This window comes from Macrotis lagotis, chromosome 1 (assembly GCF_037893015.1).
Source record: "Macrotis lagotis isolate mMagLag1 chromosome 1, bilby.v1.9.chrom.fasta, whole genome shotgun sequence".
Classification (NCBI taxonomy): domain Eukaryota; kingdom Metazoa; phylum Chordata; class Mammalia; order Peramelemorphia; family Peramelidae; genus Macrotis; species Macrotis lagotis.
The window spans coordinates 798,000,839-798,024,887 of NC_133658.1; the positions used below are offsets into that span (position 1 = coordinate 798,000,839).

General features: G+C 46.7%; 1 protein-coding gene across 2 annotated transcripts in view; it reads left to right on the forward strand.

The window, feature by feature from the left end:
* Positions 1–743: 743 nt before the first annotated feature.
* ARHGEF17 (Rho guanine nucleotide exchange factor 17) overlaps positions 744–24,049 on the forward strand; it is a 156,219-nt gene continuing 132,913 nt past the window's right edge. For both annotated transcript variants that reach the window (XM_074216827.1, XM_074216828.1), the window contains exon 1: positions 744–5,042. In XM_074216827.1, coding sequence (XP_074072928.1) covers positions 1,773–5,042 — 3,270 coding nt within the window. In that variant the 5' untranslated portion in view covers positions 744–1,772. The remainder of the gene's footprint in view (positions 5,043–24,049) is intronic.

Below are 24,049 nucleotides of genomic sequence, written 5' to 3' on the forward strand. Positions count from 1 at the left end.
AAGAAAAGAGGGGAAGAGGGGGAGGGAAGACTTTCTAATTGGAAGCGACTTAAACTTTACCTAGTTCTCGGATTAGGAGGAACACTGCCCATAGTCAAGAAGCCTAGGGGTTGGGGAGAGGAGGAAGAAAAGATTAAAGAGGATGGGGAAGGGACAGAATGGGGGAGCGAGGTGAAAGAGAGAGAAGAAAGGGAAGAAAAAGGAGGGAGGGAAGAAGAAAGGAAAAAAATCGGAGGGAGGCAGGAAAAAGGGGAGAGAGGAGAAGAGAGTAAACGAGAAGGAAGAGAGGCGAGGAGGAGGAGGGAAGAGTAGAAGGAAGAGGAAAGGGGAGCTGGGAGGGTGGGAAGGCGCGCCCCTCTTTGGCTCCTTCTCCCCTTTGCATCTCCCAGCCCATCTTGGTGTCCCAGCTCGAGAGGAGAGGGAAGAAGAGGGGAGGGGCAGGGCTGCGGTGCCACCCCAACCCCAACCCCAACCCCGCCCCCGCCCCCCTCGGGCACCGAGGAGGAGTGGGGGCGGGGCCAGCGAGGCCAGCCCCATTCCCCCATCCCCGGCTCTCCGGCCTCCAGGCCCGGGACGGCCCCTCCTCCGCCCTCCCCCAGTGCTCTGAGCCGGGCGCATTCACAGTCACTGGGGGGTCCCAGCGCGGCCCCAGGCCCCGGAGCAGGGCAGCCCCTCCTCGCCAAGACCCCGCCCCCTCCCCGGCCCTTTCCCTCTGCCTCCCCTTGTCCCTCCCTCCTCCCCTCCCTCCTCCCGGCAAAGTTTATTTGCAGGCAACAAAAGAGAGAGGGAGAGAAGGAGGAGGAGGAGGGCCCAAGCGAGCGGGGGAAACGGCTAGAGAAGGGGGGCAGCCAGAGGAAAAGGATTCTCCCCGGGAGCTCCCTTCCCGCAGGCTCCCCCCAAGGCGGATCTCTGTCGGGGGGCGGGGGCGGCCCGGGGCCCCTGCCCTCGCCCCCGGGCCGCGATGTCCCCGGGCCCTACGAAGGTGGAGGCTGAGGCTGCGGCCGGGGCTGCGGGCCGGGGCTGGGGCTGGGGCTGAGGAGCGCCGGGGGCCCGGCCCGGACTATGGAGCTTCCAGCAGCGCCGCCTGCAGCGGACGCGAAAACTTGAGCCCGGGGGAAAGTTAGCTTCTCCTTAGCTCGCCTGCTCCTGCGCTCGGTCCCTCCAGAGGAGGAGAGAGCCTCGGGCCGGAGAGCTCCCCGCGTCCCCCCGCGTCCCCCCGCGTCCCTCCTCCTGCTCTCGCCTCTCCTTCCCTCTCTCCCAAGTTCCTCCCTCCTCTCCCCCCTCCCCAGCCCCCCCACTTCTCCCCTCATCCCAGCCGTCTCTCCTCGGCTCTGGCCCTCCTCTAACCCGCCAGTTCTCCGGGCCTCCCCAGCTATCCGCCCCCCGTCCGTCCTCCACCCCCCCCAGCTCTTCTCCATCCTCCACATCCCCCCCACCTCTCCCCCCCCATCTCGGCCCTGCTCCCCTCTCCGCTGCCATTCATCCCTGCCTGTCCCAGTTCTCACCTTCCCGCCCCCCACCCCCCGGCCTCCCTGCGCACGGCAGTCCATGGACCCGCTCCTGCGGGGCCTCGGCGCCCGCGAGGGGCTGTAACTGGGGATCAGAGGGGGTGGCTGGCCTCCCGCGGAGGGGGGACGGGGGCTGCCATGCCCAGCTGAGGCCCCCCTCCGGAGGACCGCCGCCGCCGCCTCCCCCCCCCCTTTCGGGAGGGCCCCGAGGCTCCGAGCCTCAGCTCCGGCCCCGTCTCCCCCGGGGCCCTCCCGGGCAGAGCCATGACGGACGGGCCGCCCCCGGCCCCGCTCTACCGGAGCATCTCGTTCAAACGGCTGGAGCGCTGGAGCGGCGGCCCGGGCCCCGACAGGGCGGACGCCGCCGAGGAGCCGGGCCCCCGGTCCCCGGGGCTCGGGCGGCGGGCTCCCGGCCCCGCGCCCCCGGCGGCCTCCCGACGCGTCTCCAAGCTGGCGTCGGGGGGCCCGGGGGCTGCGGCCGCGTCCCCCCCGCGGCCCCTGCGCAGCCTCTCGCCGTCCGTCCGCCAGCTCTCGCAGCGCTTCGACAGCGCCGGCCGAGGGTCCCGGAGCCGGAGCCGGAGCCAGAGCCAGGTCTCCGCGGCGGGCTCCCCCGGCGAAGAGGAGGCCCCCGGGCGGAGGGGCCGGGCCGGGGCGCCGGCGGAGGCCCGCAGGGGCCAGGTCGCGGTCCCCGAAGGAGCCGGGGCCGGCGCGGGCGGGCCCGGGTCGGAGCCCGCGGGCCACTGGCCCAGCGTCACGGAGATGCGCAAGCTCTTCGGAGGCCAGAGCTTCCGACGGCCCAGCCCCGACGGCTGGTGGGGGTCGTCCAGCCCCGCCTCCGCCTCCCCCACCCGAGACGACGGGGCTCAGAGCCCAGAGGAGCCCCCCGGCCGCCAGCCACCGCCTCCGCCTCCCCCCAGGACCTGTTTCCCCCTCTCTGGCCTTCGGTCCCCCCTGCCCCGGGCCCAGGCCGAGGGGAGGAGGCAGCAGCAGGCGGATAGTTCACATTCTTGGCATAGTTACTGCCAACCACACGCCGGCCCCCAGGCCTCCGTCTGCTCCTCCTCCTCCTCTCCTGCCACTGCCTTCTATCCTGTCAGCCACAGTCTGAACAGAGAAGAGAGCTCCAGCGAGGAGGAAGAACCGGCCGGGGCCCCCAGGGTCTCCGCTGCCCCCAGCCCAGGGGCCCAGCCCTCCGGGGCGTCTGGCAGTGAAGGAGACCCGTTGAAGGAAGAAGGGATCCTCCAGGCTTCCTCCTACAGGAAAGAGGCCTCCGCAGGGGGGTGGGAGCTGTCCGATGATGGGTTAAAAGCAGGCAGGATGGACTACTCTGAGCCGACCCCTGAAGGTCAGGGACCGAACTCCCAGAGGCCAGGATGTGTACCAGAGGGCCTCCAGTCCTCCCGAGGCTCACAGGAAGGCCCGAGGCAGTTCACCAGGGGCCTACCAGAGAGTTTGGGGAGCACCTTCCCCATGGTCTCCCGGGTGGCCAAGGTGAGCTTCCCACCCTATGTGGCAAGCCTTGGCCGACACACCAGCACAGAGAAACTGAAGGAGGAGGATCTCTGGACTGGACGAGGAAGCTGGGGCTTGTATCGATCACCTAGTTTTGGTGCGGGGGATGGTTTCCTCCGGCCTCAGGCCCAAGGCAGGCCAAAGCCTCCGCTCTGCACAGGCAAAGGGCAGAAGGACAGCCCCGGGGAGGCTGTGGAGCCCAGCTACAAGGCCGTGGAACTGGAGAAGAGCCGGCAGCGGAAGTCCCTGTCAAATCCTGACATTGCCAGTGAGACGCTGACCCTGCTCAGTTTCCTCCGTTCTGACCTCTCTGAGCTGAAGGTCCGTCGGAGTGGCCGACGACCCGGAGACCACCGTGATGGGGCGCCACAAAGCTGCAGCGAGGCCTCTGAGGACAGACGACTGACTGGGCATCAGGGACCTCTGCTCACCCAGGTCAGGCAGGCCCCAGGCTCTCGCCCAACACTCAAAGACCTCACAGCCACGCTGCGCAGGGCAAAATCATTCTCCTGCTCAGAAACCCCCTCCCCACGAAGGCTCTCTCGGACAGGGACGCTGAAGCCCAGCTCCTCCGAACTGCTCCTTGCCAGACGGAGGGCTGAGGAAGAAGAGGAGGAAGATGGGCTCCCTGAAGTCGTGCAGGATCAATATGTGCAGGAAGCTCGGCAAGTATTTGAGAAGATTAGCCAGATGGGGGCCCAGAGGGACGAGGGAGGCTCACCCCCTGCCCTGCACCTGCCCACAAACTCTCCATGCCAGAGATCTCTGGAGGAACTGTCAGGCCATGAGTCCAGTTTGACTGATGAGGGCATTGTGACAGAACCTGAACCAGCTAATATCGCCTACAGGGACCTAGGGTCGCTCTCGGAGTGGAAGTCTGGTGAGTTCCCCCTCTCCTCTTCTCGGATAAATCCCAGTGGCCCTCCAGCAGAGGGAGGCCGGGTCCCCACCACTGGGCCCCTGGATACTCCAGGTACCCCAGGTGCCCTTCGTCGGCGCCGAAAGGGCCTCCCCACAGGCCCTGGTGGAACAGACCTTAGCAATGGAGACACTGGTGAGGCCTACCGTTCCCTGAGTGACCCAATGCCTCACCACCGGCGGCCCACCCCATTTGAGGAGTCCACAGGCTTCTCCGTAGACAGCAACTTGCTGGGCTCACTGGGCCCGAAGGTTGGGCTTCCCACAGCATCAGCTGTGGCCTTGGCAGATTGTGGGGTTGTTGGGGCCAGTGACTCCTCCATTGGCAGTGATGGTGGGAAGGACTTTCAGGCAGTGATCCAGAGTGTGGTCCACCAGCCAGGTGCCCTGGGTCGGGCAGTGGATGAGCGAGTTCATGGCAGAGCAGCCAAGAAGAAGTCATTGAGTGACCCCAGTCGGCGGGGGGAACAGGCCAGCTCTGGGTTTGAGGGCCCTGGTGGGGAACCTATCCTGGAGGCAGCCCTTCCTCCAGCCAGCAGTGAGCCCATTTTGCTGGAACATCAGTCAGGTGAACCAGGAAAGACCAGGGCTCAGTCTGAGAGAGTTCTTCCCAAAGCCTTGCCAACCACTGCCCCCCTGGATTTCCACCTTGACCCCAAATTAGCTGATGTTCTATCTCCACGTCTTGCCCGTCGGGGTTCCAAGAAAAGGCCAACCCGGAGCAGTCACCAGGAATTCCGAAAAGTAGAGGAAACAGCCACACTGGGGAGGGCCCAACCTGGCTCCCGCCATGTTCGACATGCCAGTGAACCAGCTGCCTTCATCCCCATTGAGTCCCCTGAACCAATAGCCACAGGCACTGAAACCTCAGGATCCACAAATAAGGTCTATTCAGCCCTCCAGGTCCCCTCCCTGGAGGATGTTACCAAGCAGTACATGCTGACCCTCCGTTCCAGTGAGTCTCCGGCTCCTGGGCCCACAGATGTGGCCCAGTCCACTCCAGCCACACCAACCTCCACTGAAGCCAAACCACTGGAGGTAGCCCGGCCCCCAGAAGACCCAATTTCCACCGAAAGGAGGCAGAGCCAGAGTAAGCCACAAGTGGTGAGTATTGAGGGAGATTGGGGAAGTAGGGTCCCAGGGTAGGGCATCATAAGGAGAAAGACTGAGTTCAAACATCAATTTGAACCCCATTTGGTGCATATGTTTATGAGTATCCAGTAAATAAGTATTCATTACAAAAGGATTCTTGTTGATTTATAAAGGAACACTATAATAAGGGAATATGATCCATTTGCCAATGTTTCTTCTGTGTTATCAAATGAGTCTTAATTATTCAGAAAGGCTTAGCTATCCACAAAACTTTATCCTGTTGTCAAAGAATTAATGGTTGTTCTTTCAATTGGCAAACCTGTGCCAATTCCCTGGAATGGGTGTCTTTTTTTTTAAAGAGGTCCATTGCTCAGACTTTATCATTGACTCCTAATGGAGCCTGTCACATTCCTTTACTTCTCTTCTTTCATCAGAACCAAGGCAGAAATTTTAACTGGTTTGATCCCCTTAAGGCCCCATGGATGCTAGCACCAGAGTTTTCTAAACAGGAACCTTCAGCCCTTAGGGTATCTTTCTTTCCTGCCACTAATCCAGACTCCTCTCTTCCCAACATGTTCTTAAGAGGAGAGGGTGCTGATTGTCCTTCAGATGAAGGAGCTAGAAGGGTGTTAGGGTGGGAAGCAGAAACTTATTGGAGGAGAAGGTGTTTGGGGGGCCAGAAGAAGGGTACCAAAGTGTCTATAGGGGATGTTTGGTCTGGGACCTGAGTGAACTGAAACCTCTGCAGGGTCAGAGGTTTCTTCTTTCTGTTTGCCCCTTATCTTCTGGGTCCCATTTCTTCTTTCTTCTCCTCATCCCCTCCTCTCTTGCCTGCCATTGTCTAGACCTGAGCAACGATGAGATCAAAGGACTGGAAGTCACTAGCCTCCAAATTTTGCTGGCACCCTTGCCACTGAGCCTTGGCTTCACTGATTACTAGACCTGTGGGAATAGTCTTGTGAAAAAGAGAACTGGGTTTGGAGACTTGAGGATTCCAAATGAAATCCCAGTTCTGTTATTCTGGCTCTTAGCATATTCTTCTCTAAAATGAGTAGGTAGCATTCTTACCTGGGATCTTTGAACTTTGAACTTTTTATATTTTGATAACTATGTTTCAATATAATCGGTTTCTTTTGTCATCCTATTTATTTTATTTCATGCATTTAAAAACATGATTCTAAGGTAGACAGGTGGCACCCTGGGCAAGTCACTTAACCCCACTTGCCCCCTCCCCAATAAAATAAAATAAAAATGTGATTCTAAGAAGAGGTCTAGAAATTTTCCCAGACTGCAAAAAGGGGGGGGGTAGCTCATAAAAAAACCAAGAAACCTAGATTAGATGATCTCTAAGGTCTGTTCCTTCCCACTCTGAATCCCATGATACTGTGATGTTTGGGGTACATTGGCTTGACTCTGGGCTCAGGGTCCTGGACATGAACTTCGGAAGACCTGGTAAATCTAGGATCCGGATTGTATGGTCCATGAGCCCTGGAAAGGACATGGACTACATAACATGCTTCCTGCTTCTAGATCCATATCTTTGTCTATGTCAATGCCCCTACATGGAAAGGATTCTCCCAGCCCCATGTCTCTATATATGACTTTGCTGTTGAAATTCTTCTCTTCCTTTAAGGCTCAATTCAGCTGTCACCTCTTCCTTGAAGCCTTTAGTGATATTCAAAGTGAAAATGATTTCTCTCTACTAAGTCTTCCATGGTCCTTTTTTGGAAGAGACCTATTCTGGGTGAGGCTAGATTCTGGACTTGGGGTCTGGATTAGTCTCTAGGATGTGGGTTCTTTGGGCTGGACCAGCTCAGGACTGGGCTCTGAGCACCAGACTCAGGACCCAGCCAAGGCTATTTGTGGTTTTGTCCCTGGCTGGGTTGTGTTTGAGGAGTATAAAAGCTTAGCCAAGAGATCCTGACCCAGGGACTCATTTGGTCTCTTCCTGTGCCAACTTCTCTGACTCCCTCCCTTCCCCCTGCCACCCTAGAGGGAGTTGGTTTGGTGGGGGGGGGGAAGGGGAGGTCAACGAGGATGTCTCTGTTCCTTCCTAGACAGAATGGCCTTATTTTCCCATGCTTTGATGATTTCATGACCTGCCCTTTCCCTCCTCTTGGGCTCCAGGCCCACCAGGGAGGCCCCAGCCTAGGGGAGATCCTCCCCATTGTCCACTGCCCTGCTCTCCTTTGCTTAGGAGAATCTCTCAGGCATATCCTGTAGATCCTGAAAGGACTGGTCAGGGAGGAACTGGAGCTGGAAAACAGGGAATGGGGGGTAGATGAGAAAAGGGATGGGTCTGAGCAGCTGGGAATCATTTTGGGGAGAGGTTTAGTTTTAGTTATCATATCCATAGGGCTTTCCCACTTCCAGAGGTCTTTATGTGGGTTATTCCACTTGGTCCTCACAATAGCTTTGGGAGGGATAATGGTCAGGGATTATTATCCACTTTTGATAGAGGAAGAAACAGAGGCTCAGATTTAGGATGGGGTTTCTCAGCTTGGAACTTAAGGGCTTCCACAAACAGGATCTCATTGACCACCCACCTTTCCACACTTATCTCACACTACTTCTCTCTGTGTACCTTCAGTTCCAGGCAATCTGCACTACCTGTTATCTCCTGATTTTATCCTTATAGGCTCAGAAATCTGTCAACAAAACATAGATCTGGAGCTAGAAGGGACCTCAGAGGTCATGGAGTCCAGCCCCCTCATTTTATAGATAATGAAACAGATGTTGAGTTATTTCAGTCATATTCTACTCTCTGTTACACCCTTTGGGGTTTTCTTGGCAAAGATATTGGAGTTTGCCATTTCCTTCAGCAGCTCAATTTACAGATGAAGAAACTGAGGCAAACAGGTTTGACTTGCCCAGGGTTAGAAAGCAAAAAATTGTCTGAGGTTAGATCTGAACTCAGGAAGATGAGTCCATTGCACAACCTGATGAAACAGAAGTCTGGCATATTAAATGACTTGTCCAAGATGACACAGGCAGTATGTAGTGGGTCAGAATTTGAACCCAGGTCCTCTGACTTCAAAGCCTATGTCCTGCTTTCTGTATCATATTGATTTCTTATGTAACCATGCTTTTAATTAACTGTACTCCATACCTGGAATGGATTCTCCCAGTCCCAAGGCCCCTATATCTCTTGAAACCCATCCCTTCCTTCAATACCCTGATCAGCTGCCATCTCCTCCAGAAAGACTTCCCTGATCCCCAGGTGAAAGTGATCATGCCTTCTTCCAGTCTCTTATAGCATTTTGCCTGGAAAGAGCTTTCCTTTGTTTCATAGTTTTTGGTGCACTGCTCTTCATTGGATGTTTACTTGCAAAATATTACTTCCCAGAAAACAAGGTCTACTGTCCTTTTTAATCTTTACATGTCTAAAAGACAGCTCTAGGTCCTGTACATAGTGGGCACCTAAGAACTTGATATTAATTTATCAGAATTGACCAAGTTACCCAATGATCAGTGAAGGCAGGACATCAGAGTGCAAGAGGGAGAACTCTAGGCCTGGAAATCAAGACATCTGGATTTTGACAAGAAAACAATTTCCCCCCATAAATCAGGGGTGCTCCCCTAAAATATAAGCACCATTACTGGGAAGAATAGATACATGTAGAGATCACACATAGCCTTGAGCTCCAAAGGAAAGGGTACACAGAGAGGAACAAATGTGAGCAGAGCCTTTGTGTGAAGGGGTAATTCTCCTTTGGTGATTTGGGATCTCACCATAATACTTCCCCTTGTGGGTTTGCTCACCTGTTCTTGTCCCCACAGGTCTCACAAACTAGATACTTTTTAAAGCCTGTTCAACTCCAAGGTTCTATAATCTTAATCCTGCTTAATTTCTGTGAGACTTGAGTTTTTTAATCTGTCCAAATCATATGATTTTGTGAAATGGGAAGCATCATAGAGTAGTGGAAAGAGGATAGGAAAGTTTGGTTTGAGCCCAATGTTAGTACTTGCCAGCTGTGCAATGGCAGCCAATTCATGTTTTTTTGAAACTCTTTCTTATAGGGTGACAATCATATTTCTCTTGTGAAGACTAAATGAAGTAATAGATGAGAAAATGCTTGATGAGTGGGAAGAGATATATACCATTCAATTTTCAAATGAACTTTCTTAAAATAAGGAGGGGAAATAAATTTGGCATGGAAATATATACTGCTATCACCACCACCATCAGCAAAGTAACTCCCTTCTCTCTAGGAGTTCAAGGGTCTTCCTCATTCATTTATGATAGTGGATAGAATCCTATATTTGCATTCAGGAAGACCTGGGTTTCAGATCCCATCTCAGATTTTTACAGTGTGACCTTAGACAAGTGATTTCATTTCTCTGAATTTCCATTTCCTCATTTATAAAATGGAGGTTGTACAAAGCACCTGATTTCTAAGGTTGATGTGAGATTAAATGAGGTAGCAAAGCACTTCGAAAACTTTAAAGTGTTATATAAATGTGATAAGATGATAATGTGCCTGTGTGCTGAATCTTTTCTGTGTGTCTAGAAGACAGGAAAAGAAGAAAGCTCATTCTGTTGTCTGAGGAAGAGAGGGGGAAGGAATGATCTGTGGGAAAACAGTGGAGGAGCCCTGGGAAATAAGGCCTAACACTGAAGAAATATTAGTGTAAAATGGAATAGAATGAAATGTGGAACTGTGGAGATGTGGGATGAAACTGTGGAGGGTCAAACCATGAGAATCATCAGTAGAAGGAATTGTAAAGGTTTAGATTGTGAGTCTGTAATTTAGAAGGATCTTCTAACTATCTTCAAGTCTTTGCATGACTTGAGGGAAGATGATTAGATTTGTTCCTCTTAGTCTCAAAGGGCAGAACCAGGAATTATGGGTGGGAGTTTCAGACAGGTAAATTTAGACACAATATCTGAGAAATTTTCCTAACAATGAGAACTATCCCAGAGTGAATGGGTTACCTCAGAAGGCAGTGTGATCCCCTCATTAGAAATCTCCAAGCAGAGTCCTGGATGGCCACTTGTCAGATATGTTGGTTCTGAGTTGGACAAGATGGCCTTTTGATTCTATTTCAACCATGAATTCTCTGGTTCTTATGAAATTCATTGGAAGGAGACATGAGAATGAACTAGGCTAGTGAAGAAGGGTTTTCTGGGGGAGACAAGGAAAGCTTGCACAAAAATAAAAAACCAGATAAAATTTGGCCAGTTAATCAATTGACAAGCATTATTAAGTACTCGTTACATGGGGCGGCTAGATGGTACAGTGAATAGAGCACCGGCCCTGGAGTCAGGAGTACCTGAGTTCAAATTCGGCCTCAGACACTTACTAATTACCTAGCTGTATGGCCTTGGGCAAGTCACTTAACCCCATTGCCTTGAAAAATCTTTAAAAAACCTCATTATATGTCAAGTTATATCCTAAGTTACAAAGAAAGGCAAAATTTAGTCTCTGCCCTCAAAGAGCTTACTATCCAAAGGGTGAGGCAACATGCAAACAATTATATACAAACACATATGATAAATTGGAGGAAGACACTTAACAGTAAGAAGAACTGAGAAAAGTCTCTTATGGAAGGTTGGACTTTAGCTTAGACTTGAAGGAAGCCAGGAAGCCTGGAGCTGGAGATTTGGAGGAAAAACATTCCAGGCATGGAGGACAGCCAATGAAAACTTTGGAGTATGGAGATAGAGAGTCATATATGAGGGAGACCAGTATCACTGGATGGAGGAGTCCATTAGGGACAAGGAGCAGTGTAAGGTGCAAGAAGACTGGAAAGGTAGGAAGAGACTAGATTATTGAAGATTTTATAAGCCAAAAAGAATTTTTCTCTTTGATCCTGGAGGCAGTAGTGAGCCACTGGAGTTGGCTGAATGGAGAGAAGGGTGATGGCATGGCCATATGTTGGAAAAAGAAGAGTTGTGAGGCAAGCAAACCAGTTAGAAGTTGAGAGGTAGGTAACCTAAGTGAATACCTGATCTAGAATTGTGACTGTGTATAAAAGGGGGACATATACAAGAGCTATTGTGAAGGTAAAAAGAACAATTATATATATATATATATATCAATTTTAGTAGACATATGATATGAATGCAAATGAAGAGTGTAGAATGACACCAAGGTTGGAGGCCCTAACCATAGAGGATATTAGTGCCCTGAACAATTATAGAGATATTTGGAAGTGGGGAGAACTGGTATGGGGGAGAAAGTAATATGAATATAATGAGTTTCAGATGCCTTTGGGATGTTCAGTTTGAGATACCCAAAAACAATTACCATGTATGACCCTATCTCAAGAGAGATTAGGGCTGATAATACCCATAGTCAATGGGGCTTGACATTGTTGAACAATCAGAAAGAAGGCTGAGAAGGAGAAGTAGGACAGATAGGAGGAGAAACAGGTCTAGGTCATGAAAACCTAGAGAGACAACCGAGGAGAGGAAATGGACAGTATTCAATGCTGCCAAGAAGTTAAAAGAAGTCAATAAAAGACCATTAGATTTGGCAATGAAGATATTATTACTGCCTTCAGTGAGAGCTGTTTCATTTTAATAATAGAAAAGAGTAATGGTGAGAGAGACTTCCAGGTAGGAGAAATAATCTAGGCAAAATTCCAGTGGAAATTATAAGGATTTTTTTAGAGGAAGTAGATGGTGAGGTGCTGTTACAGTCATCTATTCAACAGGTTTGGATGAAGACCATGGGGATGGAGAAAAGAGAAATGATCTAGAGAGACTAGGGAGGTAAGGCACAGGATATGAGAAGTGACTATATTCCCTCAACTCTGGGGTTGAGGGAATAGGAAGAGTCAGAGATAGTCCTGAGGATGCCAGGTAGGGAGAATAGGAGGGGAGATGGAACCAAACTGGGGCAAGACTGCTGTTTGCCCTAAGGGATTAGAGAGGGCATGATTTTTGTCTTTGAAGACTTTTTTGTGGAAATTAGATTAAATTTATTCTACTTAGCCCTAGAGAACAGAGTTAAGAGAAAAGCAATGGGAAGAAGTCACAGAGAGATTGATTTCAGTTTTATGTAAGAAAAAAAAAATAAAACAGAGCATTCTGGGAAGATGCTGCTGTTGTTTTTAACTTGTTCTCCTGGATGGGACCCAAAATTCAGAATGGGGGGATGTCAATCTGGCACATATGTGACTTCAGAAGGTGTGGGGGGTTCCCCTATACTAGAAGGGAAAAATGGGAACTGCCTCATTCCTAGAATGTGTCTCAGGCTCATAGAGGAACTTTAGCACAGAGAATGTCATTGTTGGAAGGGACCTTAGAATAGAGAATATTGGTGCTGATAGATACCCTAAAACATAGAATGATTTTTTAAATTTGTTTTTCCAACTACATGCAACAGTAGTTTTTACCAATCATTTTTTTTGCAAGGTTTTGAAATTTACATTTTTTTCTCCTCCTTGCCTTCCCTTTCCCCTCCCTCTGACAGAAAACAGTCTAATATAGACTCCATATATGTAATATAGATCCATATTAATCATGTTGTGAAAAAAGAATCAAATCCAAAAGGAAGAAAAAAATTAAAAAGGAAAAATATGTAATACCTAAGACAACTTTTAAAAATTGAAGACAGTAAGCTTTGGTCTGCAAATAAACTCCACAGTTCCTTCTCTGGATAAGTATGGTATTTTTCATCACAAGTCTTTTAGAAATGTCTTTGATAATTGTACTGCTGAAATGAACACAACCATAATAGTTGATCATCATCCAGTGTTGTTGTTAGTGTGTATAATGTTCTTCTGGTAGAATATAGAATGTTAAAACTGCAAGGGACCTTAGAATATAGAATATGAAAGTTAGCATCTGAATGGACTGTCCATCAGATCAATCAACACTCAATCAATAAGTAAGCATTTATTAAGTCAAGTACTGTGCTTTAAAGGTCAGAAAGGAAACATTTTATCAGGGGAAGTAATATGTACATATATAAATATAGATATAGATAAATATAGATAAGACAAATATAGATAATAAATATAGCTATAGATATAGATAAGAAATGAATTCAATATAGTTTGGGGAAGGAGGGCACCCCTAACTGGGGGATCAGAAAAAGTTTCGTTTGAGTCTTTAAAGAAACATAAATTTCATAGGATCATAAAGTTGTAAAGTTAAAAGGGATCTTTGAGGTCATGGACTCTAAAGCCTTCATTTTATAGATGAGGAGCTTGAGACACAGAGAAATTAAGTGGCTTCCCCAGAGTTACACAGTTTGTGAATATCTGAGGTAGGATTTGAACCTGTATCTTCCTGACTCCAAAGTCCAGGGCTGTATTCACTACAAACACCTACCCTATGCCAGATACCACTTTTGGTTTCAAGGATTCAAAGAAAGAAATGAACATATTTGACACCCCACTATTTGTATCAAAGAGAGGATCCAAAGAGAAGAAAGAATTTCCTTTTAGTGGCAAGCAAGTCAGCCCAGATCTCCCAACCTTTGAATGAGGGATGGAGAGGGTTCTTGAATGCCAAGCTGAGGAGGCTGGATTTTTCTCTTGAGGACTGGGGGGATCTGTAATGGTACTTGAGCAAAGACATGCAAAACCAGTATCCAACTTAGTCCCAGAACTGCTGCCCTTTCCTAGTTTAATCTCTACTCCTCCACATTTAGCTCTTTACAAAGGCATTTTGGGGAAGAAGGAGTTAAGACTACCAGTTGCTGCTGGCCTTGACCTGGTTCTGATCTCACTCACCCCCACGAGTCTTTGTTCTGGGAAAGAAGAAGAGGGGCTGATCTGAGTGGCCTCAGAGTTCTGCTCTTAGTAGGCAGTGATTCTCCAAAAGAAGCAACTTTTCAGGGTTGGGATTAGAATCAACAACAGGGTTGGTGTAAGAGGATATAATAGTTTATAGGATATAAAATTAGCTTGGTATGATATTTGGAATCAGAGGACTTTAGCTCAAATTCTGCCTCTGTTTACCCCTCTTGGTAATTTGGATAGGTTCCTTCTCCTCCTTCTCAGTTTTTCTTTGTATAAAAATAAGGAGTTGGAATAAATAGATGATCTCAACCCTAAATCTTCTGATCCTATTATTGGTTGTGTAGTGTTTTTGAGTTACAAAGTTGGTTATACTTTAAAATGACACATGGGTTCAGTCTTACCTTACCTTAGGCAAGTCCCTTTTCCTGGGATTCAGTATCACTATCTGTTTAATGGGAAAAACAATCCCATTAAAGGGAGGTGCATAGAGGATCTATGGTATGAGGTATGGTCACAAAAATAATCACAAACAAATTAAATTCTGAGCATCAAGATGAAAAATGTCTTCCCTCTGATCTATAATGGTTATATGACATTGAGGGTTATCTAAGTAGTGAATGGAGCAGTGGGCCTTGGAGTTAGGAGAACAGGAGTTCAAATCAGACCTCAGACACTTAATACTAATTAGATGTGTGACCCTGGGCAAGTCACTTAACCTTGATTCCCTCACATCCAGGGCCCCCTCCAGTTGTCCTGGTTCATATCTGGAGGAGAAAGTGAGACTGGTGACTTAGCACAGCACCTCCTCACTCAAATCCAATTTATGTGCTTGTCACAGCATCACCTTCCTGATGTCATGGTCTTCCTCGAGAATGAAGAACAAACATCATCATTATTATATGACATCGAACAAGTCACTTAAATTCTCTAGGTCAATTGCCTAAGATTGCAAGTCTCAGAAAAGATGCCAGCATGCCAAATTGGTGGCCAAAGGTCTTTGCTCCAAGACCTCTGGTGAGAAGCCCCTCTACTTTCTAAGGTAGCTAACTCTACTTTTGGATGACTCTATTGGTTAGAAAGTTTCTCCCTGAATTCCCTGAAACCTCATGGCATCTCAAAAACATAGATTTAGATCTGGGAGGGATCCAACTCAACTCACCCATTTTACAGATGAAGAAGCTGAGGCATAGAGAAGTTAAAAGACTTTACAGGGAGAGATGGAATTTGAACCCAAATATAACATTATTTCTATTATACAATATATTATATAATATATGGTTTATATATTTATGGCTGTTACCTCTGGGGCTAAGCAGACCAAATTTATTCCCTATCCTGCAAAAGAGCTCTGTAGATTCTTAAAGATAGATATCATGTTTCTCCAAGTCTTTCTCTTCTTTGAGTTTAATATGCCAGTTTATCGTAGTAATTGTTATGTAACATAGACTCAAAGTCTTTCACCATCCTTGTTGCCTTCCTCTAGTCACTCCATAGTCTATCAACATTCTTCCCAAAATGTGTTTGATGATGGTGGTGGTTGTTGTGTCCAACTCTTTGGGACTCTGTTTTCATGGTAAAAATACTGGAGAGGTTTGCTATTTCCTTCTCCAGCTCATTTTACAGATGAGGAAACTGAGGCAAACAGGGTTAAGTGACTTGCCCAGGGACCCACAGCTAGAAAGTGTCTGAGATCAAATTTGAACTCTGAAAGATGAGTCTTTCTCACTTCAGACCTGGTACTCTACCCACTGCACCACCTATACATCATAATATTCCAGATATGATCCGACTTGGGCAGAGTGCAATGACACTGTCACCTCCTGCATTTTGAATACTCAGCCTAAAATCAGATTAGCTTTTTAGCCAGTGACATTGCTCTTCTGACTGTTTATGGAGTTTGAATTCTACTAAGACCCCTAGACTTTTTTCCTACCAAAACTATTTTAGCTCATCTTTATCTCTCCTTTCTCTGAGTACCTTTAAAATATCAATTAATTGCCTTATGAGTACCTCTAATTTCAATTAACTGCTGCAAGACAAAGTTGAAAGAAGGTTGTATTTGGACTCAGGAATACATGACTTCAAATCCTGACTCTAGCTTTATGGCCTCAGACAAGTCTCTAAATGTCAGTTTTCTAATTTGTAAAATGGGGATAATAATACCTATTTTATAGAGTTGTTATGAGGATGAAATATTTAAAACACTTTCTAAACCTTATAGTGCTATTTAATGAGTATTTGTCTTTCCCCTGTGTCATTGGGACCCAAAGTTCCCTAAGAACAGGACATGGATTTATTTTCTCTCTCATCTGCCTGGCAGTGAAGTCAAGTCCATATCTGGGAACACGGGGGTTGCTCAGACTATTGACTCCTTTTACAATCAGCAAGATCCCCAGGTAACCCCAAGCACATGTTCATTACTCAGTTGTTGATGTCAGTGTTGGGATAGAGGCTAGGTCCATGGGATCAGGGATCAATGTGGGCATAACCTGAGAACTAGCCGATCTTCCCTCCATGGTTTTCTGTGACTCTTTGTTGCTAGTGAGGCCTCATTAGCTGGCCCTTGACTGTGTGGGCAGTGCTCGGGTTCAGGCCAGGTCCTGGCTATAGCTTTCTCCTTATTGCAGATTCCTCATCCTACCCTTTTCCCACCCCCCCCCTTCCCTTGTCTTCCCCAAGGACTAAGCAAGGAGAATGACTCATTCCTGCAATGTTCTCTCCTTTCTTCTACTGTCAGCTTTTCCCCCACCCATGGCAGTCAAAGAGAGCGTGATCTTCTAGAGTTTTCCCTGGAGACCCAGCCTCCTGCTCCCATTGACCTCCATCTGTGTCATTTCTATGTAATCCTAGCATGTCAGAGCATAAATTATTTTTTATTTTTATTTTTTAGGCAATAGGGGTTAAGTGACTTGCCCAGGGTCACACAGCTAGTAAGTATCTGATACCAGATTTGAACTCAAATCCCCCCAATTCCAGGATCGGTGCTATATCATATACTGCATCACCTAATTGACCCCAGAACAAAAACTGACCTTAGAATATAGAGCATAGCATAACAGAACTGAAAGGAACTTTCAAAATAGAATCTCAGAGCTGGGAAGATCCTTGGAACATAGAACCCAAGGACCTGGGCATGTAACATCAGAGCTAGAAAGCTTAGAACAAAGAATGTCAGCACAAGAAGAAAATTTAGAACTTGGAATGGCAGAACTAAGATAAACCTTAAAACAGAGAATTCCAGTGTAGGAAGAGACTTTAGAACATGGAACAGGACAGCTCAGAACGTAGAATGCCAAAGTTGTAAGGGGATTTCAAACAGAGAATGTCAGAGCTAAATGCATACACCTCAGACATTAATTACACTGACGTTTGCTACTCCAGTTGAGTTAAAGGTTTTATTGAATAAAATGGAGAGAAATCCCAGAGTTGACTCAGTGCTCCCATTGAGAACAAAAAATGTTAATTAGAATGGGAGAGCATTCATCTCTTAACTATGTAAATGTGAAGATGTGGTTCTGGTATAGAAAATCTTTTTGAATTCTCATGCCTTCATCAAGGATGCCCTTTGTAGACTAGTCTCATCAAGTTTTTTGCAAAGATGAAGCAAACAGACAAAGAGAAAGAGAGAGAGAAAGAGACAGAAGAAAATATAGACATGAAAAGAGAGACAGAGAAACAGAGAGGAGAGAGAGAGAGAGAGAGAGAGAGAGAGCGAGAGAGAGAGAGAGAGAGCTGTAGGTACAGATGAGGAAGGGTCAGAGTGTTGTTATGAGGATGAAATATTTAAAGCACTTTCTAAACCTTATAGTGCTATTTAATGAGTAATGCCAAAAGTTGACTGTCATTGTAGGTCTTAGAATTTTGCCTACTGCATTGTTACCTTGAATAAATCTCTGCACTGAAGTTTTCCTCTACTGGTTGGTGACTTTTCCTCTAGGACTATCATTTTAGGAAGGCTCCAAGCTATGGTTCATCTCACTTAAATCTCAGGACTTCTTCTCCTATGGTCTCCTTTCCTTCCTTTCCCTCAACTTCTCAGTTCCCCTTTATAAATTGTCTTCCCCATTAAAATGTAAACTCCTTGCGGGTAAGGAATAGTTTCCTTGCTTTCTTATATTTGTATCCCCATGGCTCAGCATGTGGTCTGCTTAATAAATGTTTTATTTATTATTTTTAAAAAAGGATGGGAAAGGGATTAAGAATACAGAATGTCAGAACTAAGTAGGATTTCAGAGCATAAAGTGTCATAATTGAAAAGGACCTTAGAGTCCTGACCCCAAATTGTCCAGAAGAAAATATTGTCAGGATAGATCTTCTCAAAGGAAAAATTTGTATAAAGACTCACCGGCACATATGTATATGGAAACCAAGAGCCTGGACTTGGTGATTCTTAAGCCAGTGCTGTTTTCACTCTATAAGTAGGATAGTATTACTTCCATTTTACAGATAAGATAGCTAATGTCTAATAAAATTCGGTGATTTGCCTATGGTCACACAGTAACTGTGGAGAAAGGAGTCACCTATTCTCTCTTCTCTGAATGTCAGGCTTACTTGAAACTTGGGGGATAAACCATCTGAGCTTTTGAAGTTACTCTCCTGCTTCTCAGTTCCTCCCCACATGCCTTCCAGGAGGCTGGAGTTGGAGGAGTGGGACAGCTGATAGGTTTGGCATAGCCAGAAGACCCTGATTCTAGTCCCAGGACTGGCCATTAACTGACTCTGTAAGCTTGGACCAGTTTACTTCCCCCTCTCTGGCCCCTCAGTCTCCTAGACTGTTAAAAATGGAGCTAATAATTTCTGTCTGGCTTCGCTTACGAAGAATTATAAAACCCAAATGGGAAAGCCTAGAACCTTGTCCATATGTGAAGAAGGCTTCTCTTTGGTTTGCAGAAGCATTGACCCTTGAACCTTAATTGAGAGTTAATTTCATTAAGCATTAGCTGCCTTATCTATAGAATGGAGGTAATATTAGCTTGCCAGTGGAGTGAAAAGAACACTGACTTAAAAATCACAAAATCCTGGGTTTCATTTTCCATATTTATGCCAGCTATTCCTTGTGTGACCTTACCCAAATTCTCCACTGCACAGAAAATGGACCCTTAGACTTGCCACCTCCCAGATCTCAAATTCTCTGAATCTTAGAGTTCAAAGAGACCTTACAGATCTTTGCTTTTAGCCCGACTATCTCGATTATTCTTTCATGAGTCAGGCTGCCCCAGGCAGGGAGTACATTGGGAGGTTATTTCTAGTAGGTCTTGTTCTCATCCACAATACCATCTCAGACTTAGGACAACCCTAGATGGAAGGAAACAAACATTTGTTAAGTGCTGAATATGTATCAGGTACTCTACTAAGTGTGGGAGCTTACAAAGAAAACTCTTAAGAAGCTCACAGTCTAATGGGGAAGGTGACATTCTAACAGCTATGTACAATCAAGATAGAGACAGGATAAATTGGAGATAATTAACAGAGGAGAGGCACTAAGATTAAGGAGGCCTGGGAAAGACATTTTGCAGAAAATGAGACTTTAGCTGAGACTTGAAGAAAGGCAGCATGGAGGATGAACAGCTTTCCAGAGCTGAAGACAGCTGACTAGAGAAAATTCATCTGTTTGGACATAGAGTACCCTATTTGAGGACTAGCAAGGAGGCAGCTCTCCAGATGAGGAAGAGATGGGACCTACTTTTAAAATCCAGAGAAGAGAAGGGACATGCTCAAGGTCATACAGCCAAGGTCATCAGCAGAATTAAGATCCAAATACCTCTGACTATCACAGGGTACTGACCACTCCTCTATTTCCCCAGTCATATATCCTAGGGGTCTGCATTCCCCTCTGTCTGTCCTCTCTGTGTCCTTACTTGTTCCCCCAACTCAATTTGCCCTTCCTCACTGAACTGGAGGTAGATGGGTGTTCAGAATTTTCTTGGTCTCACTCTCCCTGGAAAGAAGACTGGGACTAGGAGGCGGGAGAGTGCAGGGGCCTCTACCCTCTGCCTTTTTGCTGTGAATTTTCCATGGAAACCATGTTCCCTACATTCTGGTAGGGGAAGTGATTAGGACCCTTGGAATTTTGAGCATTGCTGAAAATCTATAATTAATGTCATGTCACCCGGCAGGCAGAGTTTAAGGAGTGGGGAGGTGGGGAGAGGCAGGGAAAAAGATTCCATTTTCCTTGTTTTCCCTTCTGCTATGCCTCTTCTCCTCTAGCCTCCCTGGCTTGGGTTTATTCACAGCCTAGGATCTACACTCCTGGTGAGAAAGGATTGGGGAGAGAGGTTGAGGTATACCTCATAAAGTAGAACACTGGCCTCAGAGACAGGACATCTGGGTCTTAGTTCAGCTTGAACCATTCCTAATTGTGTGACCCAGGGCAAATGATTTTCTCTCTCTGACTCATCTATAAAATTAACTAGATTGTGGTTCTTAACCTTGGACTCATGACTTTTTTAATATCTTGATGACTATATTTCATATAGTCTCCTTTGTAATCCTATGAATTTTAGTTTGTGTTTAAAAACAGAAACCTGACTTCATCAGATTGCCAAAGAGGATATAGCACACACAAAAAATTGAAGAAGTCCTGGGTGGATGGTTTCTTAAGATCCACTTCAGTTATGACAGTCCAGGTTCTAAGGACAAGTCACTTCCTATCTCTGGGCCTCAGTTTGCCCACCTGTAAAAAGGACTAATAACAGCATGACTTATCTCATAGAGGCTTTGGAGGAGAGAGTGAAGATATGAAAGGGCCTAGTGACAGTTGAAGGCTGTGCCTGCTTAAGAGATAATTACCATGATTGAATGTGTGGGAGCCTGGCTGTGTCACAGACCTTTAGGATGGTTATCAACCGGGCCACACCCCTGCTTTCATGCAGAGCCTCCTCATACAGTCCTGGGGAAGAATGGATCCTGTCTCTGATTTGATTCATCAAACCCATAGGGCAACTCAGTTGACATCCTGTCCCATCTCATGGCAAAGGTACAGAATGATTGAGAGATTGTCAGGGTCATCCAACACAAGAGTTTGGTGTTGGTCCCCTAGAGGTACTGCAGCAGCCCACTTCCCCCATCCTCCAACGCACATGCACATTTATATACCCACACATCCCACTGCATTCACGATGCAGTAGTAAGAATGCTGAGAACTGGGTTCAAATCCTGGCTCTGCTACATATGATCTATGTGACCTTAAATGCATAGTATAAGGATTATTATTCCTATTTTATGGATGAGAAAGCAGAGATTCAAAGAAGGGGAAGGGACTTGCCCACAGTAATACTATCCTCATTTAGAACCAGGGAAACTGAGTCTCTGAAAAACTTAGAGACTTGAATACAATATTATTCCTCTCAGTTTTATCTTCTGTAAAATGAATATAATAATACCTGCATTATTTCCTTCACAGGATTGCCATGAGACAGACTAGAGTAGAACTAGATACTAGGAAATTTCATTTTACAGATGAGAAAACTGAGCTTCAGAGAGGTTGTGACTTACCCTAGGTCACATAGCTGATGTCAGATGCAGGATTCTAACTCAGGTCTTCTGACTCTAAGATCTATGGGATTCCCCCCATCCCAGATCCAGAAGAGGATATTACAACTTGAAATATTGGGGGGGGGTACCAGGTGCTATGAGATCAGATGAAGGAAGGCTTATTTCCAGCAGAGGACATCAGGGAAGGCTTCCTGGAGAAGATGGCACCTGAGGGGAACCTTGAACTACAGGGAGGATTTCAGCAGTCAGGAAAAGGAATGATGGGGTTATATTCCAGGCCTAGGGACATGATTTCTATTTCTGACTGGAATAGCCAGCAGATTGTTGCTGGTGAGGTTGGTGTCCTCTGGGACAGAATTTCAGTTCATGACAGGAGGCAGCTAGACCAGAGTTATGGAGGAGGTGGAAATTCCCACCAGTAAGCCATGGGAAGGCCCCTTTTCCCAGAAGCAGCCATCACCTTGGCACTGAAGAAGGGAAAGGCGCCCAGTTGGGCAGCCTGGCGTCTCACTGGCGGTCCTGGAGAGGGGCCATGGGTCCCCAGGGGCAGAGGCCAGGCAAGGCCAGATGAAACCACCTCAACCCTCCTGCTGCCCCCTGTCAGGAGCGTGTCCCAACTCCCACAAGGCCTGCAAAGAATCCATGGGGTGGGTAGAGGCTGAGGAACAGTCTTGTCCCCAACTCTGAGCGGAGGCGGCCTAGAAATTGCCAAATGTCATGGAATCTGGGTGCCAGGTCCTTCCAGTTGGCTGCAGATGCTGAAGGCACCTAGTAGAGACTGAAGTCCTGAAGGAGATGCCCCCCACCAACAGACATTAGGATACAGAAGCTAAGAACTGTTTGCCTAAGATTACTTCAGTGTATGGCCTGTTCAGGCCTATCTCAGCACCTTAAGAAACTGAAAAATACTTGGAGTTGACTCTATGAATTTCCATCAACATTTCTTCTTATCAGACTAGTCAATCAACAAGCATTTACGGGGTTGCTAAGTGGTGTAGTAGATAAAGCACAGGCCCTGGAATCAGGAGTACCTGGGTTCAAATCCAGTCTCAGACACTTAATAATTACCTAGCTGTGTGGCCTTGGGCAAGCCACTTAACCCCATTTGCCTCGCAAAAACCTAAAAAAAAAAAACAAAAAAAAAACCCAAGCATTTATGAAGTATCCATGGAGGGATATACCTCCAGGTGACTCCATAGAACATGGGAAAGAACAGTACAGGCTAGTTTAGATTATGGAGGGTTTAAAATGCCAACCAGAGGAATTTGTATTTAAATCTAGAGATAAATAGGGAGCTACTACAGTTCACAGAGCAGGAGAGTGTCTTGGTCAGACAACTGTTTAGTAGATGGATTGGAGAAGAGACTTGAGGAAGAATCCCACATACCATTATTCATACCAATCCCTCCCTTGGAAGGCTTTCCTTCTTCCTTATCAACTCCTCCTTATCTTTCAAGGCCACTTCGGGTCTCAACTTCTCCAGGAAACCTTCTTGGATTCTTATCCTTTTCTCCTCTGAGCCTTATTGAAATACCGTCCCAGTCTTTTCTTTTGTCCCTTAGAGTGTTTGGTTTGGTTTCCTATGAGTTTAACAATTTCATACATTCATTCATTCATTCATTCATTCATTCATTCATTCATTGTTTCTTCACTCATTCACCAGACATTTATTAAGCACCTACTCTCTGCAGAGCCCTGTACTTGATGCTGGGGAAACTAGAGAGTTAATTTCAGGAACAATCCTCACCTTCATGGAGCTCAGAATAAGCCACCAGCACAGATGACTCCAATACAGGACAATACATGATAAGTTTATCAGATGCAAAGTGCCCAAGGAGGTCTTTGTAGCCTACTGAATCCATCCTAAAGTCCCTCTCAAATTCCACTTAGTTAAACTTTGTATCTCCCCCAACATCTAGGGACAAAGCTCTCAGCATATTCAACATTTTATTCACTTGAGTAGGAGCCCAGAGCTCTGGTTCCTGAGGCTGGACCTTCTTGGTGCTGAGCCCAAGGAGGTTGGAAACCTGTAGGTGAAGTCTCCCCCAGATGAGAATGGGATCAATGATATGACAATAATATTTATGTCTGTAGCACTAAGGTTTACAAAGCTCTTTCATCACAATAGTGTTGTGATGTAGGTCATTTTACCCCCATATTAGAGATGGGAAAACTGAGGCTCAGCTGGTAATTACAGAGATGAGATTCAAGCTCAGGTTTCTAGTTCTTTTTCCAGGATACTTCCTGACTCATATGGCAATATACTGGAGTGGGCAGACTTGAAATCAGGAAGGTCTGGGTTCAAATCCTACCTCAGACATTTATCAGACACTGACCTTGGATGAGACATATACCTTTTCTGGGCCTCTTGATTTCCTCATCTGTAAAATAGAGATAACAAGAACATACCTAGATCCCAGGTTTGTGGGAGAATCAAATGAGATACTGAAAGAAAAGTACTTTATAAACTTTCAAGAGCTAGCTTTAGAAATATGACCTTTTATTATAATAATTAATGACCCTTTTTAAAACTTGTTTAGCCCAGCACTGACTGATTTGAAATCTGTATGTATTAAAGATACCACCCTAGAGGAACCAGGGGAAGGGGAGATTAAAATGACCTGGGGCTGAAGCATAGTTGGCCCCATTCTGAGTGCCATATTTAAGAATGCCAGACCACTCCAGGAACAGGACAAGGGGAGACAAAGGCCTTCAGACCCCTCAGCTGGGTGACTTAGAGGTACACAGTAGGATCCCAGCCCACGCATCAATCCCTGGAACAACCAGCAGAGACAGAAAGATCTGTGAGGATGCCCCATTTGTGTGGG